Genomic DNA, 15,000 nt, shown 5'->3' on the forward strand with positions numbered 1-15,000 from the left:
AGGGGAGCTCACAGCTGCACAGGGGAGCTCACCTGTGCAGCTGTGTGTGTGTGTGTGTGTGTTTGTGTGTGTGTGTGTGTGTGTGTGTGTGTGTGTGTGTCCATCAGATATCACGTGGCAACAATTTGAGCCTCCAGTTTTTGAGTTTCTGGTGAAGCTGGAAAGCTTTTCTCTCTGTTTCCATTTGGCTTCATCAGAGGAGAGGAGTGTTTCTGCGCTCGTCTCCCAGGTGTCTCCCAGGTGTCTCCCAGGTGACTCCCAGGTGTCTCCCAGGTGACTCCCAGGTGACTCCCAGGTGTCTCCCAGGTGACTCCCAGGTGACTCCCAGGTGACTCCCAGGTGACTCCCAGGTGTCTCCCAGGTGTCTCCCAGGTGACTCCCAGGTGTCTCCCAGGTGTCTCCCAGGTGACTCCCAGGTGTCTCCCAGGTGTCTCCCAGGTGTCTCCCAGGGTTCTCCTGTCGTCTGCAGGTGTTTCAGACGCCGTGTTCCACCTGTTCCGGGCGGTTCTCCCTCACAGAACCAGAGGCACCACAACACAAACGCAGCTGCAAACTCCACAGACACATCACACACACAACCTGTTTACAGAGGTTACCGGGGCAACAGCCTCCAACGCACCTGATTGGCCGGTGTCCTGGCAGGGGAAGGGTTACTGCTAGGAGCAGGTTTCTGATTGGGCGGTTCGGGTTTCTCGGAGACGAGCTCAGGCTCCTCCTCGATGGCGGCCTCCTGCCTGCTGTGCAGCGTCTCCTCCACCAGGCGGCGCTGCTTCTCCCGCTGACGCTTTACGGCAGTCACCCGGTCTCTGATCGCCTTGGCAACCAGCTTATAGTCCGCCTCACACACGAAACCCAGGACGACCTGAGAGAGAGACAGAATGGTGATCTGTCTGTCTGTTTGCCTATCTGTCTGTCTATCTGTCGGTCTGTCCACCTGTCTGTCTGTCCACCTGTCTGTCTTTCTGTCAGTCCACCTGTCTGTCTGTCTGTCTGTCTGTCTGTCTGTCTTTCTGTCAGTCCACCTGTCTGTCTGTCTGTCTGTCTGCCTGCCTGTAAGTCCACCTCTCTCAATCCACCTGTCTGTCTGCCTGTCTGTCTTTCTGCCAGTCCTTCTGCCTGTCAGTTCACCTGTCAGTCCACCTGTCTGTCTGTCTGTCTGTCTGTCTGTCTGTCAGTCCACCTGTCTGTCCACCTGTCTGTCTGTCAGTCCACCTGTCTGTCTGTCTGTCAGTCCACCTGTCAGTCCACCTGTCTGTCTGTCTGTCTGTCAGTGCACCTGTCTGCCTGCCTGTCTGTCTTTCTGCCTGCCTGCCTGTCAGTCCACCTGTCTGTCAGTCCACCTGTCTGTCTTTCTGCCTGTCTGCCTGTCAGTCCACCTATCTGCCTGCCTGTCAGTCCACCTGTCAGTCCACCTGTCTGTCTGCCTGCCTGTCTCTGTCTGTCAGTCCACCTGTCTGTCGGTCCACCTGTCTCTCTGTCCACCTGTCTGTCTGTCAGTCCACCTGTCTGTCTGCCTGCCTGTCTCTCTGTCCACCTGTCTGTCTGCCTGTCAGTCCACCTGCCTGTCAGTCCACCTGCCTGTCAGTCCACCTGCCTGTCTGTTTGTCGGTCGGTCCACCTGTCTGTCGGTCCACTTGTCTGTCTGTCAGTCCACCTGTCTGTCAGTCCACCTGTCTGTCTGCCTGTCTGTCTGTCTGTCCACCTGTCTGTCTGTCAGTACCATCTCCTGGGCGACCTCCTCAGGTACGTCCTTGTAGAGTTCGAACAGGAACTCGATGGCGTTGTTGTCTTTGTATTTTCCGTGCAGCTTCTTGCTGTCGTCCATGCGGAGCCACAGCTTGAGCGCCCCCTTGCTGCCGTCGTCGTCCTCGGCCAGCTCCACGTGGGCGCCCAGCTGCTCCTGGAAGAACCGGTGCTCCAGCAGGTCCTGCAGCGTGAACCTGCGGCACAGCAGCCGGCGTCACCGCGGCCCTCACACGGAGCAAAATGCACCCTACACTATGTTCTTATTATTTAATTTTAAATGTGGAACAGTATATGAACAATATACAATAAAGAATAGTTTTTTAACTCATTTTTTTCTTATTTGCCATAAAAATTTAACAAACTTTCAAGTCATTTTGTTCTTTTCCTGATAGGTTCATTTGTAAATGTTTTACTCATCATTGTGATAATTTTCTGCCCTTTCCTGTCACTCTTTCCTAGTCTCTTGCTGATTTGGGGTTATCTGTTTCTGTGTTCTGGAAAGAAACCAGGTGATTCTGCTCAGGTTTCAAACAGTCACATGATGTCTAACATGATCTAACCCGAGTGTGTCGACCGGGCAGGACGACAACACGCTGAGGCAGCTTTAAGACGCACAGCATCCCTGCCTTCCAAATCGCATACTTATACTTTTTACTTTTAGCTGCCCTTACAAAGTATGTAGTTTAGTATGAAATATGCATGCTAATTCTTTTTTTCCCTTATTAAATAGTATGGTAGTTTGAGTACTGGAACACAGGGCACGTCTCCGTCCACCAGGCTGACGTCACACAGGGACGTCTGAACGAAAAGTGTCTGCAACGACCAATCAGAAGCTCCGACTCTGACAATGTTGATGGCCTCCAAGTGTACACACATGCATTTACTGCACATGTGAACAGTTTATTGCACATTTAACCAGCTTACTGCACATGTAAACATTTTACTGCACATGTGAACAGTTTACTGCACATGTAAACATTTTACCGCACATGTGAACAGTTTACCGCACATGTGAACAGTTTACTGCACATGTGAACAGTTTACTGCACATTTAACCAGCTTACTGCACATGTGAACAGTTTACTGCACATTTAACCAGCTTACTGCACATGTAAACTGCTTGCTGCACATGTGAACAGTTTACTGCACATTTAACCAGCTTACTGCACATGTGAACAGTTTACTGCACATTTAACCAGCTTACTGCACATTTAACCAGCTTACTGCACATGTAAACTGCTTGCTGCACATGTGAACAGTTTACTGCACATTTAACCAGCTTACTGCACATGTAAACATTTTACTGCACATGTGAACAGTTTACTGCACATGTGAACAGCTTACTGCACATGTGAACAGTTTACTGCACATTTAACCAGCTTACTGCACATGTAAACTGCTTGCTGCACATGTGAACAGTTTACTGCACATGTAAACCAGCTTACTGCACATGTAAACCAGCTTACTGCACATGTGAACAGCTTACTGTAAGCAGCTAATAAACAGAAATGGAAACACACTTCACATCATCACACACTGTGATGTTTTGGTTTTGTGGCCGAGCTTCAGGACCTGCACTGAGAGAGAAGCAGAAGGTTGTGGGTTTGAGTGCCAGGCAGGTGCAGCGCCCCCTGCAGGCCAGATCACAGAGCAACCCACCGCTCGTTACTGTTGGTGCGGATGCAGCCCTCGATGATCTCCTTCAACTCCGGGACTTTTACTTTGAAAAAACTGTCCGGTTTGACACCCTGAGAGAAAGAAAGAGATTTTTTTAATGTCTGTCCAATCATTTTGTGAGTCTGTGGGCTCTAGTTTCACAGACCGGGCGAGGCGGGGGCGCAGCATCGTGGATTTTGGAAGTTTGGCACGCTGTGTGCCGTGGTGCAGGTACTCAGCCATCCCTCCTACTGGCACAAGGGAGGAGAGAAGGCGTGGAGTGCGTCTGACACAGCCGATTCACTTTAAACCAATCAAATGAGCCCCTGTCCTCGCCTTTAAAACGCGCTGTGTGAAGGCATAATGAACGTTTACACAACTGACATGGAGGTCGACTGCCGCAGGCGGAGCGGAGCCGGTGTAGTGGAGGTTTGGCTGACCGGCGTGCACACGTCACCAAAACCTCACAGGCAGGTGTCCAGAATGTCAGGCACATGAACAATGCAATAAATACCCACAAAAACCACTATCCAGTGCTACTATCTCAATCAGCACATAAATGTATCTCCATATCGACTCTCCCGTCACAACTGATGTCAGATCAGAGGAGATTGGCACCGTTTGTGCTGATTGTGAGGTTTTGGTGATGTGTGCACACTGCGCTCCTGTCAGCCAAACTTCCACTACACCGGCTCCGCTCCGCCTTGCACTTAAAGTAGACCTGGTTTCAGGAGGCGAGCTTTGGGCGCACCTCGGCGAAGCCTTTTTGCATGAAAATGTCACTACGCCAAGCTGAATCTGTCGACACCCCCCCCCCCCCCCGCGCTGCAACGCCACTCCCATCTCGCTGCACCTCGGCCTGCCAAACTACCAAACTGTGCCCCCGCTCGGGTTGCGCTGGTGGAAAATAGCTCTGCACGGGGTTCGCCTCACTGCGTCCCCCTGCGCTGTGCCGGGAAACTAGAGCCCTGTGTGTTTGTGTGCATGAGTGTGTGTGTAAGGTGCTGTGATTGGTCTAGAACATGAATGCCACATGAATACAAGTAATTAACATGAATAAATGAATATCACTGCTGTGAGGCGCAGAGTGATCACGTACGCCGATGATGTTTCCTTGTTTACTGACTTGTGTCGCAGCCAATAAGATCGAGTCATGTGACCATGGTACAGTCGACACACATCAAACTGGATGTCATACCTAAGTTTATTAGATCCATGTGGCACCCTGTGGCTTGCATTAAACTATAATTATTGCTGAAATCTCACAGTCTGTGTCATGATCAATGCCAAAATAAAATAAAAGCCCCAAGCCAAAAACCAATGAATCTAAAGAAACAAATAAGAGCCTCTCAAGGGAAACAAGCCTAAACCTCTGAGCCCTGGCTCCTGCAGAGTCCACAGTGATGCAGGCTGATGGCAGAAGACACCTTGTTTAATTGTTACCTTATTAATAATTATTCAAGGTTTCGGGTTTATTCATGGTGTCTGTCTGGGAAGTGGTGATTCCTGATCTGAGTTATGTTTGCTCAATGCAAGAACTGGCAGTCAGAGTGCAGATTGGTTGGTTGGCTCGTCTAGGGGGAGGGGTTTAAAATTTATAAGCGTCTGGCTGTAAAGAATTAATGAATTATTGATTAAAGAAAAACTTTGTTCATCAATGGAAATGGTAGACATATATATTTTTGGTCTTTGTTTTTTGACCAGGGTGTGTACAGTCTTTATGATTCGGTGAGCCTAAAACCCAGAAGTACAATTAAAATCTTTCAAAGGAACACACACACACACACACACACACACACCACTGCCAGTTTCTGTGGCTCGCTCTGATCAGCTGCTTGCTGTTTGCTCTCATCTGATTGGTCGCTGTGGGACTTTATTACGGTTTTATGTCAGCTGGATTTACTGTTTGGTTTGTTTATTGTCCATGAAACAGAGGACAATAAAGTTTATTAGGACTCTTGACCAACAGTCAACCAGCAGGATGGAGGTCAAAGGTCAAACCCAACTCACTTTTCCCTAAGTGGATTTGATTTAACAGCTATAGCTACAATAACTATAGTTATGGCTATAGTTTGAATGTGCATTAACACACACACACACACACACACACACACACACACACACACACACACACACACACATAGGTTAATAAAATCTCTTTCTAACTGGTTTCAGTGAAACTACTTATTTCATATTTCCATGTATGAAAACAAATGTGCTTACTGATACATTTAAAACCCCAAACAAACATCTGCAGGCCCACATCTGTCTGCAGCTGTCTGCAGCTGTCAGCGCACGTTTGCAAACACTGCAGCCCTTACCCAGCATGCACGTGGATACTCACGCTGGTGACCTTGCGGTAGATCTGCGCGGCGTTCTGGCACTCGGAGTACGGGTACTCGGACGTGGCCATCTCCAGGATGCACATGCCGAAGGCGTAGACGTCCACGGCCTCGTCGTACTTCTCCTCATACATCTCTGGAGCCATGAACTCCGGGGTCCCTGAACGCACCACGGACACAACATCCAAATCAAATGATATTTTTTCAAATTTTATATTGATACTTTGGCCTATAAATATGCAAATTATGCATTTACATGTATATCTATATCTATCTACATATATGTGTGTGTGTGTATAAATTTTGTGTGAATATATAATATCAAATAATTATCACACACACATACACACTATATATGTGTGTGTGTGTGTGTGTGTGTGTGTATGTATGTGTGTGTGTATATATATATATATATACACATACATTCACATACATATATATGTATATATATAGATAGATAGATAGATAGATAGATAGATATCTATGGGGTCATTCCTACTAAAGAATTGATACATATACATAAAATAAAATGATACATATAATGGTGCAAAAATGGAATGGAGTGTGTGGATATCCGTATTTCTACTTTAATTTTCAGATCTTCCAGCAGGTTACAGACGTATGTGAGCGGCTGCAAGATACATATAGAAAATATAAGAATATATAAAATATCTGAAAACTATTTTCCCTGAGCAGGTCTGAGGACATGAAGGGGATTTGGCTTCCTGGCTGTGTTTGGGGCGCACCGATGACGCTCTTGGCGAACGAGGCCCTCTTGAGCGTGGCGAGGCCCAGGTCTCCGATCTTGACGGAGGCGGTGGGCCCGGTGATGAACACGTTGTCACACTTGAGGTCGCGGTGCAGGACGGGGGGGCAGCGCGAGTGCAGGAAGTGCAGCCCCTTCAGGATCTGCGAGCTCCAGCGCTGCAGCAGCTTCAGCTTCATCTGCCGGAAACGCCGCAGGTAGCTGGACGGGGGCCCGCAGGGACAAAGTTAGACAACGCACAAAGACACGGGACTGCTGACACTCCCATGATGCACTGCACATCAGCTTTCAGCCGGTCAGTGAATGACCAGTTAGTTAGAAATACACTTAATTATCTGAATAATTATCAAATCGAGACGCAACTTCACGTAAAAATGATCTGAACCTCTTTTTGCTGAGTCGTGAGCTCCATTCACATGTTTTAACATTTTGAATTTCTGCATAAGAAACAGAAACACTGACAAAACCCTGAGTCTGACCGCCATGTGAGCCGCCCTGTGATTGGCTGTTCTCATAATATGAGCCGCCCTGTGATTGGCCGATGCGTTCAGGTGTGTGGACTCACGTCTTGAGCGTGCCGGAGGTCATGAGCTCGGTCACCAGGATGATGGTCTGCTGGCCCTTCAGCGTCGACTTCCACGAGTCGTAGAAGCGCACGATGTTGGGATGCTGCAGCGCCTTCAGCATCTCCACCTCCTCGCTGAAGCGCTGGCGCTCCGCCCGCGACAGCCGCCGCGTCTGAGGACAGAGACACCGTCAGGCCACGCCCACGGGACGCGCGGTGCATTCGCTGCACTCCGTCATGCTGGACTGTGTTGGTGTGTGAGGACGTCCAGCTGCAGCGAACGCACCACGAACACTTCCTGCTCACCCAGCGGTGAAGTGCACTGTGGGTAGGTGTTATTATTATTAGCCTGACATGCTGTTGGCGTGTTGTTAGCCTGTCATGTTATTAGCATATTGTTAGCCTAACATGTTGTTCGCCTGAAGTGTTGTTAGCGTGTTGTTAGCATGTTGTTAGCATGTTCAGGTCTGTTCTGCTTCATCTGTTTTTAATGATTATTTTTTGTTATTTCTGCTTCATGTGGCAGGAGTCACATGAAGAGAGTCGGCCTGATCAGCTCTGCTGGGCTCAAGGTGACACCTGAAGCGTCAAGGACAACACACACACACTCACACACACACACACACACACACACACACTCACACACACACTCACACTCACCTGACAGCCCTCATACACTCTGCTGTACACACAGTGGTGGAAAACTGATGTGATGACATGATAACAGCTCCTGGCTGCAGTGTCCAAGGCATGATGGGAAACTCCCAGCAGCCTTGGGTGTAAGCGTTCAACGCCGAGGGGCGGAGCTACATGAGTTTGTGACAGAGCAAACAGCAAAGCCAGCAGAACACAGAAAAGATAAACTGTGCAGCCAAGCGTCTCCCATGGCCCCTCCTTCAGGTGAGCACACCTGAGATAGGCCGCTACAGCCAACGCTACAGCCAGGGCTACAGCCAACGCTACAGCCGGCACTACAGCCGGCACTACAGCCAACGCTACAGCCACCGCTACAGCCAGCACTACAGCTGGCACTACACCCAACGCTACAGCCAACGCTACAGCCAACGCTACAGCCAACGCTACAGAAGGCACTACAGCCACCGCTACAGCCGGCACTACACCCAACGCTACAGCCACTGCTACAGCCACAGCTACAGCCAACGCCACAGCCAACGCTACAGAAGGCACTACAGCCACCGCTACAGCCAGCACTACAGCCGGCACTACAGCCAACGCTACAGCCAAAGCTACAGCCAACGCTACAGCCAGCGCTACAGCCAACGCTACAGCCAGCGCTACAGCCAGCGCTACAGTCGGCACTACAGCCAACGCTACAGCCCATGCTACAGCCAGCGCTACAGCCAGCGCTACAGCCAACGCTACAGTCAACGCTACAGCCAACGCTACAGCCAACGCTACAGCCAGCGCTACAGTCGGCACTACAGCCAACACTACAGCCAACGCTACAGCCAACGCTACAGCCAACGCTACACCCAACGCTACAGCCAACGCTACAGCCACCGCTACAGCCGGCACTACAGCCAACGCTACAGCCACCGCTACAGCCAACGCTACAGCCAACGCTACAGCCAACGCTACACCCAACGCTACAGCCAACGCTACAGCCAGCGCTACAGCCGGCACTACAGCCAACGCTACAGCCACCGCTACAGCCAACGCTACAGCCCACAATACAGCCGGCACTAAAGCCGGCACTACAGCCAACACTACAGCCAACGCTACAGCCAACGCTACAGCCCACAATACAGCCGGCACTAAAGCCGGCACTACAGCCAACGCTACAGCCAACGCTACAGCCAACGCTACAGCCAACGCTACAGCCGGACTACAGCCAACGCTACAGCCAACGCTACAGCCGGCACTACAGCCGGCACTACAGTCGGCACTACAACCAACGCTACAGCCGGCACTACAGTCGGCACTACAGCCAACGCTACAGCCGGCACTACAGGCAACGCTACAGCCAACGCTACAGCCAACGCTACAGCCGGACTACAGCCAACGCTACAGCCAACGCTACAGCCAACACTACAGCCAGCGCTACAGCCAGCGCTACAGTCGGCACTACAGCCAACGCTACAGCCCATGCTACAGCCAGCGCTACAGCCAGCGCTACAGCCAACGCTACAGTCAACGCTACAGCCAACGCTACAGCCAACGCTACAGCCAGCGCTACAGTCGGCACTACAGCCAACACTACAGCCAACGCTACAGCCAACGCTACAGCCAACGCTACACCCAACGCTACAGCCAATGCTACAGCCAGCGCTACAGCCGGCACTACAGCCAACGCTACAGCCAACGCTACAGCCCACAATACAGCCGGCACTAAAGCCGGCACTACAGCCAACACTACAGCCAACGCTACAGCCAACGCTACAGCCCACAATACAGCCGGCACTAAAGCCGGCACTACAGCCAACGCTACAGCCAACGCTACAGCTAACGCTACAGCCAACGCTACAGCCAACGCTACAGCCAACGCTACAGCCGGACTACAGCCAACGCTACAGCCGGCGCTACAGCCGGCACTACAGCCGGCACTACAGTCGGCACTACAACCAACGCTACAGCCGGCACTACAGTCGGCACTACAGCCAACGCTACAGCCGGCACTACAGCCAACGCTACAGCCAACGCTACAGCCAACACTACAACCAACGCTACAGCCGGCACTACAGCCGGCACTACAGTCGGCACTACAGCCAACGCTACAGCCGGCACTACAGTCGGCACTACAGCCAACGCTACAGCCGGCACTACAGCCAATGCTACAGACAACGCTACAGCCGGCGCTACAGCCAACGCTACAGCCAATGCTACAGCCAACACTACAGCCGGCACTACAGCCAACGCTACAGCCAACACTACAGCCAACACTACAGCAAACACTACAGCCAACGCTACAGCCAACGCTACAGCCAATGCTACAGCCGGACTACAGCCAACGCTACAGCCAACGCTACAGCCAATGCTACAGCCAACGCTACAGCCGGACTACAGCCAACGCTACAGCCAACGCTACAGCGACAGCTACAGCCAACGCTACAGCCAACACTACAGCCGGACTACAGCCAACATTACAGCCAACGCTACAGCCAACGCTACAGCCGGTGCTACAGTCGGCACTACAGCCAACGCTACAGCCAACGCTACAGCCGGCACTACAGCCGGCGCTACAGTCGGCACTACAGCCAACGCTACAGCCGGCACTACAGCCGGCACTACCTTCGGCACTACAGCCAACGCTACAGCCAACGCTACAGCCGGCACTACAGTCGGCACTACAGCCAACGCAACAGCTAACGCTACAGCCGGCACTACAGTCGGCACTACAGCCAACGCTACAGCCAACGCTACAGCCGGCACTACAGCCGGCACTACAGTCGGCACTACAGCCAACGATACAGCTTGCAATACAGCCGGCACTAAAGTCGGCACTACAGCCAACGCTACAGCCGGCACTACAACCAACACTACAGCCACCACTACAGCCGGACTACAGCCACCGCTACAGTCAATGCTACAGCCAACGCTACAGCCACCGCTACAGCCGGACTACAGCCACCGCTACAGCCAGCACTACAGCCAATGCTACAGGCAACGCTACAGCCGGCGCTACAGCCACCGCTACAGCCAACGCTACAGCCAACGCTACAGCCAACGCTACAGCCAACGCTACAGCCGGACTACAGCCAATGCTACAGCCGGACTACAGCCAATGCAACAGACAACGCTACAGCCGGCACTACAGCCAATGCTACAGCCAATGATACAGCCAACGCTACAGCCGGCACTACAGCCAACGCTACAGCCGGCACTACAGCCAACGCTACAGCCAACACTACAGCCAACACTACAGCCAACGCTACAGCCAGCACTACAGCCAATGCTACAGCCGGCACTACAGCCAACGCTACAGCCAACGCTACAGCCAACGCTACAGCCGGACCAAAGCCAATGCTACAGCCAACGCTACAGCCAACGCTACAGCCGGACTACAGCCAATGCTACAGCCAACGCTACAGCCAACGCTACAGCCAACGCTACAGCCAGCACTACAGCCAACGCTACAGCCAACGCTACAGCCAACGCTACAGCCAACGCTACAGCCAACGCTACAGTCAACGCTACAGCCGGCACTACAGTCGGCACTACAGCCAATGCTACAGCCAACGCTACAGCCGGCACTACAGTCGGCACTACAGCCAATGCTACAGCCAATGCTACAGCCGGCACTACAGTCAGCACTATAGTCGGCACTACAGCCGGCACTACAGTCGGCACTACAGCCAACGCTACAGCCGGCAGTACAGCCGGCACTACAGTCGGCACTACAGTCGGCACTACAGTCGGCACTACAGCCAACGCTACAGCCGGCACTACAGCCGGCACTACAGCCAACGCTACAGCCAACGCTACAGCCGGCACTAAAGTCAGCACTACAGCCAACGCTACAGCCAACGCTACAGCCAACGCTACAACCGGCACTACAGCCGGCACTACAGTCGGCACTACAGCCAACGCTACAGGCAACTCTACAGCCGGCACTACAGTCAGCACTACAGCCAACGCTACAGCCAATGCTACAGCCGGCACTACAGCCGGCACTACAGCCAATGCTACAGCCAACGCTACAGCCAATGCTACAGCCGGCACTACAGTTGGCACCACAGCCAACGCTACAGCCAACGCTACAGCCAGCACTACAGTCAGCACTACAGCCGGCACTACAGCCAACGCTACAGCCGGCACTACAGTCAGCACTACAGCCAACGCTACAGCCAATGCTACAGCCGGCACTATAGCCGGCACTACAGTCGGCACCACAGCCAACGCTACAGCCAACGCTACAGCCAGCACTACAGTCAGCACTACAGCCGGCACTACAGCCAACGCTACAGCCGGCACTACAGTCAGCACTACAGCCAACGCTACAGCCAACGCTACAGCCGGCACTACAGTCGGCACTACAGCCAACGCTACAGCCAGCACTACACCCAACGCTACAGCCACCGCTACAGCCACAGCTACAGCCAACGCTACAGCCAACGCTACAGAAGGCACTACAGCCACCGCTACAGCCAGCACTACAGCCGGCACTACAGCCAACGCTACAGCCAACGCTACAGCCAACGCTACAGCCAACGCTACAGCCAGCGCTACAGCCAGCGCTACAGTCGGCACTACAGCCAACGCTACAGCCCATGCTACAGCCAGCGCTACAGCCAGCGCTACAGCCAACACTACAGTCAACGCTACAGCCGGCACTACAGCCGGTGCTACAGTCGGCACTACAGCCAACGCTACAGCCGGCACTACAGCCAACGCTACAGCCAACGCTACAGCCGGCACTACAGCCGGTGCTACAGTCGGCACTACAGCCAACGCTACAGCCGGCACTACAGCCGGCACTACAGCCGGCACTACAGCCAACGCTACAGCCAACGCTACAGCCAACGCTACAGCCAACGCTACAGCCAACGCTACAGCCGGACTACAGCCAACGCTACAGCCGGCACTACAGCCGGCACTACAGTCGGCACTACAGCCAACGCTACAGCCGGCGCTACAGCCGGCACTACAGTCGGCACTACAGCCAACGCTACAGCCGGCACTACAGCCAATGCTACAGACAACGCTACAGCCGGCGCTACAGCCAACGCTACAGCCAATGCTACAGCCAACGCTACAGCCGGACTACAGCCAACGCTACAGCGACAGCTACAGCCAACGCTACAGCCAACGCTACAGCCGGACTACAGCCAACACTACAGCCAACGCTACAGCGAACGCTACAGCCGGTGCTACAGTCGGCACTACAGCCAACGCTACAGCCAACGCTACAGCCAACGCTACAGCCGGCACTACAGTCGGCACTACAGCCAACGCTACAGCCAACGCTACAGCCGGCACTACAGCCGGCACTACAGTCGGCACTACAGCCAACGATACAGCTTGCAATACAGCCGGCACTAAAGTCGGCACTACAGCCAACGCGACAGCCAACGCTACAGCCGGCACTACAACCAACACTACAGCCACCGCTACAGCCGGACTACAGCCACCGCTACAGTCAATGCTACAGCCAACGCTACAGCCACCGCTACAGCCGGACTACAGCCACCGCTACAGCCAGCACTACAGCCAATGCTACAGGCAACGCTACAGCCGGCGCTACAGCCACCGCTACAGCCAACGCTACAGCCAACACTACAGCCAACGCTACAGCCAACGCTATAGCCGGACTACAGCCAATGCAACAGACAACGCTACAGCCGGCGCTACAGCCAACGCTACAGCCGGCGCTACAGCCAACGCTACAGCCAATGCTACAGCCAACGCTACAGCCGGCACTACAGCCAACGCTACAGTCAACACTACAGCCAACACTACAGCCAACTCTACAGCCAACGCTACAGCCAGCACTACAGCCGGCACTACAGCCAACGCTACAGCCAACGCTACAGCCGGACCAAAGCCAACGCTACAGCCAACGCTACAGCCAACGCTACAGCCGGCACTACAGTCGGCACTACAGCCAATGCTACAGCCAACGCTACAGCCGGCACTACAGCCGGCACTACAGTCGGCACTACAGCCAATGCTACAGCCAATGCTACAGCCGGCACTACAGTCAGCACTATAGTCGGCACTATAGTCGGCACTATAGCCGGCACTACAGTCGGCACTACAGCCAACGCTACAGCCGGCACTACAGTCGGCACTACAGCCAACGCTACAGCCAACCCTACAGCCGGCACTAAAGTCGGCACTACAGCCAACGCTACAGCCAACGCTACAGCCGGCACTACAGCCAGCACTACAGTCGGCACTACAGCCAACGCTACAGGCAACGCTACAGCCGGCACTACAGTCAGCACTACAGCCAACGCTACAGCCAATGCTACAGCCGGCACTACAGCCGGCACTACAGCCAATGCTACAGCCAACGCTACAGCCAATGCTACAGCCAACGCTACAGCAAATGCTACAGCCGGCACTACAGTCGGCACCACAGCCAACGCTACAGCCAACGCTACAGCCAGCACTACAGTCAGCACTACAGCCGGCACTACAGCCAACGCTACAGCCGGCACTACAGTCAGCACTACAGCCAACGCTACAGCCAATGCTACAGCCGGCACTACAGCCGGCACTACAGCCAACGCTACAGCCGGCACTACAGTCAGCAGTACAGCCAACGCTACAGCCAATGCTACAGCCGGCACTACAGTCGGCACTACAGCCAACGCTACAGCCGGCACTACAGCCGGCACTACAGTCAGCACTACAGCCGGCACTACAGTCTGCACTACAGTCTGCACTACAGCCGCAGCTACATCCGGCGCTGTAAAGGTTTTTTAGTAGGACATTAGTTTCAGGTCGTGTTTCTCGCTGCTCTCTGTGTCTGAATGAGCTGAAACCAGCCGGACTCACTAACTCTGTTCATCATCACTGCTGTTGTTGTTGTTGTTGTTGTTGTTTCTGTGGGATTCCTGCGAGTCGCTCTGTTCTCCTGACAACTTTATCTGCGTCCCACACACACTGCACACACACACACTGTACACACACACACACACACACACACTCCACTCACACACACTGCACACACACAGTTCACACACTCTGAACTTTCTTATTGTGTTTTATTATTAACAAAACATGAAGACAAGATGAAGGTTTACCAAAGACTGTTCACTACTGCATGTATGTGTGTGTGTGTGTGTGTGTGTGTGTGTGTGTGTGTGTGTGTGTGCGTGTGTGTGTGTGTGTGTGTGTGTGCATTTGTGTGTGTGCGTGCTAATAATAACTTGTAGAACCAAAGTCTGGCTGACCAATAGGAGATAAGGTCAGGTGAAACATAAGCATGTTGACAGCAGTGTGTGTGTGTGTGTGTGTGT

General features: G+C 53.1%; 1 protein-coding gene across 1 annotated transcript in view; it reads right to left on the reverse strand.

Moving 5' to 3' along the window:
• The window catches only part of wnk4b (WNK lysine deficient protein kinase 4b), a 42,372-nt gene that overhangs the window by 23,776 nt on the left and 3,596 nt on the right, over positions 1 to 15,000 (reverse strand). Inside the window, exons 2-7 of the mRNA XM_030058000.1 lie at positions 7,076 to 7,248; positions 6,491 to 6,711; positions 5,747 to 5,904; positions 3,406 to 3,494; positions 1,721 to 1,940; positions 620 to 862 (exon numbers count right to left, since the gene is read on the reverse strand). Coding sequence (XP_029913860.1) covers positions 620 to 862; positions 1,721 to 1,940; positions 3,406 to 3,494; positions 5,747 to 5,904; positions 6,491 to 6,711; positions 7,076 to 7,197 — 1,053 coding nt within the window. The 5' untranslated portion in view covers positions 7,198 to 7,248. The remainder of the gene's footprint in view (positions 1 to 619; positions 863 to 1,720; positions 1,941 to 3,405; positions 3,495 to 5,746; positions 5,905 to 6,490; positions 6,712 to 7,075; positions 7,249 to 15,000) is intronic.

The sequence above is a fragment of the Myripristis murdjan genome, chromosome 8, assembly GCF_902150065.1.
Source record: "Myripristis murdjan chromosome 8, fMyrMur1.1, whole genome shotgun sequence".
Taxonomy (NCBI): domain Eukaryota; kingdom Metazoa; phylum Chordata; class Actinopteri; order Holocentriformes; family Holocentridae; genus Myripristis; species Myripristis murdjan.